We start from the raw sequence: 2,513 nt of genomic DNA, 5'->3' as shown, positions 1-2,513 counted from the left end.
GTGGTGACTGCAGGGTGAGTGCCGCAGGGCCGGTGCGGGGGCCAGGGCGGTAGCTTCCTGGGGTTGTTGAGGACTTGTTGCGCTTCAGCAGGCAGAGTGTCAGAAACAGCACCTGGAGCAGGGCAGGCTCTCAGCAAGTGCTGGTCTGCTGTCCCCTGCATTGGGGGCTCTCAGCCTTGTGCGTGCCTCGGAGCCATCGGCAGCTCGGGGCCCCTCCTGAGACTGACTCCCAGGTGGAGGCGGGGTCCAGGAGCGTGAGTTTTAGGAGCTCCCCAGGCCATTCCGAGGCACCCCGTCCCTGGGTGCCCCTGTGAAGCACTGCCACATCCTTGCACTCCGCTGGGCCCTGGACAGCTTACTTTTTCACAGTGGCCTGCCATGGGTCTCGTTGGTTTGGCTCTTTGTAGAAATGCCTGCTGTTTTCTGTTGTTATGTGTTTAGCTTCAATCTCAGGCTGACACACGAAACAAGTGTGGAGTGATCTCAGCATGTGGCAGTGACCTGAGCACAGACTTGCCCCTGCCAGACTCCCTAGAAACAACGGAAAACCTCTGTAGTTTGAGCAGACAGGCCTGACTGTAGGTGTCATAGAGGCTGACTCTCCTCAAGAAGTTTCTGGCAGAATGCCACAGGCACACCTGCATGAGGAGGGAGGCCGGGAGAACCTAGGGCTTCTCCGCATTCATGTAGGATGGTCCCTGAGGTTAAGGAGGCTCCACCGAGACACAGAGACAGGGGTGGAAGATGCTGGCTTGGCTTGAGTCTCGCAGGGAGGCCAGGCCACATGATCTGCTCAGACAGTGAAGCCAAATCTTCAGAAACAAAGATAGCAGAGGTCCCTCTGTACCCCTTGTACTTTGATTTATGGAGGTGATTGTGTGATGCCCCAGAGAGGTCAATGCCATTGAAAAAAGAATTTATTACTTACCCTTCTCAAAGAAGGGCATGCTATGCTGTGCAGAGCCACATGTGGAAGCACCAGGTTAGTCAGAAGGCAGAAAGGAGCAGAGAAAGCCTAGGCTGGAACTTGTGTTATGGTTTCCATGGGAATAGCAGGCAGGGCAAGGCAAACAGTTTCGGATTGGCCGTTTTGAATCATTCCAGCAGATCTCAGCTATAAAGGTGGTCTCAGAGTTGCCTGCTGCCTGGCCTGGGATGATTTCCCCAGGTGAAATAGTATTCTGACCTGTGAGAGATAAAGCAGGTGGCTGGGGGTTTGGCTCGTTTGCATCTGAAAGGCCTCCTCCCAACCCAGCCCTTGGCCATCTCTAAGACACCCATCTCTGGCTAGTCCTGGGACATCATAAGACACAGAATATTTTAAAAACCATGACTAATACAGGCAGTAAGCATGGGAAACATTTAATAGCAGACGTAGCTCTACATGGCAGCTGTAAATATGGCTGTAAACCTAACAGAAGATTCAGAGCACCAATTCGCCTTCTTCGTGGGAGCAGCTGGGAGCTTCAAAAACAAAGATATTTATTTACATTTCTCTATGACCATATTGCAAATGTTAGAAAACAGGCGAGACAGGAAGGAAAAACGCACAAAGGACATGGGCGGTAGAAAGATGAACTGCATGAGTCCTAACACTACAAGCGAACGTGAAACTCTTATTTTAGAAGAATCTAATAGCGGGTGGAAAAATACTATCCAAGTGATTGCTGTCAGTTAGAGAATATCAAAACACAATGACTCTGGAAAGTTAAAAGTGAAATGGCAGCAAAGATGTATGCACACATAATACGTACACCGCAGGGAATCAAAAGAATCAAGAATTAAATGAGGCTTCCAGGGTCATTTTGTTTTGATAAAGGACACAATCTACTACCTCGATAAAGGAATTACATGCTATAAAATATGTCATCTAAAAACTGCTATGAAAAAAGGAGAAGTGGAAATGAGCTGCCATATTTCCTTCTCTAATAACTCATGGGTAGGATTTCATGACAGATCAGAAGGGAGGAAAGCCGCACCCCATTAGCTATGTGCCCCTCACCATGTGGCAGGTACCCCACCATCACCACCAGCATCCCCACCTCGGCTTGAACTGAAATGGAACCAAGTGGTCACCCTCGTTTGGTTGTGCGAGTAGCAGCAGCAGCCATGTGGAGCCACTCAGGGACACGTGGCCATCCCAACCTGACCTGTCATTGGCCCCATTAACCCTTTTAAGGTCTGAAGTGAGGTTTCAGGCCAATAAGAGAGCCCTGTACTTCACTGGCTTCTTGGACTTGGTTAAAGTCCTAGTATCATCTCCCCCTAGTTCACTTACAGCGGGATATCAGATATCCCAAAGGTCTGTGGACGTGTGCCAAAGGTGGATGTTCCCGAGCCGGGGGGGTGCCTGCCTGGGCTGGATGGTCACAGCACCTGAGATGAGCTGGCCAGCAGCTGCCCGAACAAAAATCCACTGTGTTAAACATCCCTCTGGGTGGCAGGCAGGGCCCTGATTTCACAAGTAGTGAAAGGTGAAAAGAAAATGTGTGTTAGAATGGAGGAGAAATAGC

At 50.1% G+C, this 2,513-nt stretch overlaps 1 protein-coding gene across 1 annotated transcript in view; it reads left to right on the top strand.

Annotated features, from left to right (window-relative positions):
• ADAMTS2 (ADAM metallopeptidase with thrombospondin type 1 motif 2) overlaps positions 1-2,513 on the top strand; it is a 216,925-nt gene that overhangs the window by 193,072 nt on the left and 21,340 nt on the right. Inside the window, exon 13 of the mRNA XM_023537738.1 lies at positions 1-14. Within this exon, the coding sequence (XP_023393506.1) occupies positions 1-14 (14 nt within the window). The remainder of the gene's footprint in view (positions 15-2,513) is intronic.

The sequence above is a fragment of the Pteropus vampyrus genome, unplaced genomic scaffold, assembly GCF_000151845.1.
Source record: "Pteropus vampyrus isolate Shadow unplaced genomic scaffold, Pvam_2.0 Scaffold197, whole genome shotgun sequence".
In the NCBI taxonomy this organism is placed as follows: Eukaryota; Metazoa; Chordata; class Mammalia; order Chiroptera; family Pteropodidae; genus Pteropus; species Pteropus vampyrus.
Note: the sequence above shows the minus strand (reverse complement) of the source record. Positions and strands in the feature narration are given on the sequence as shown.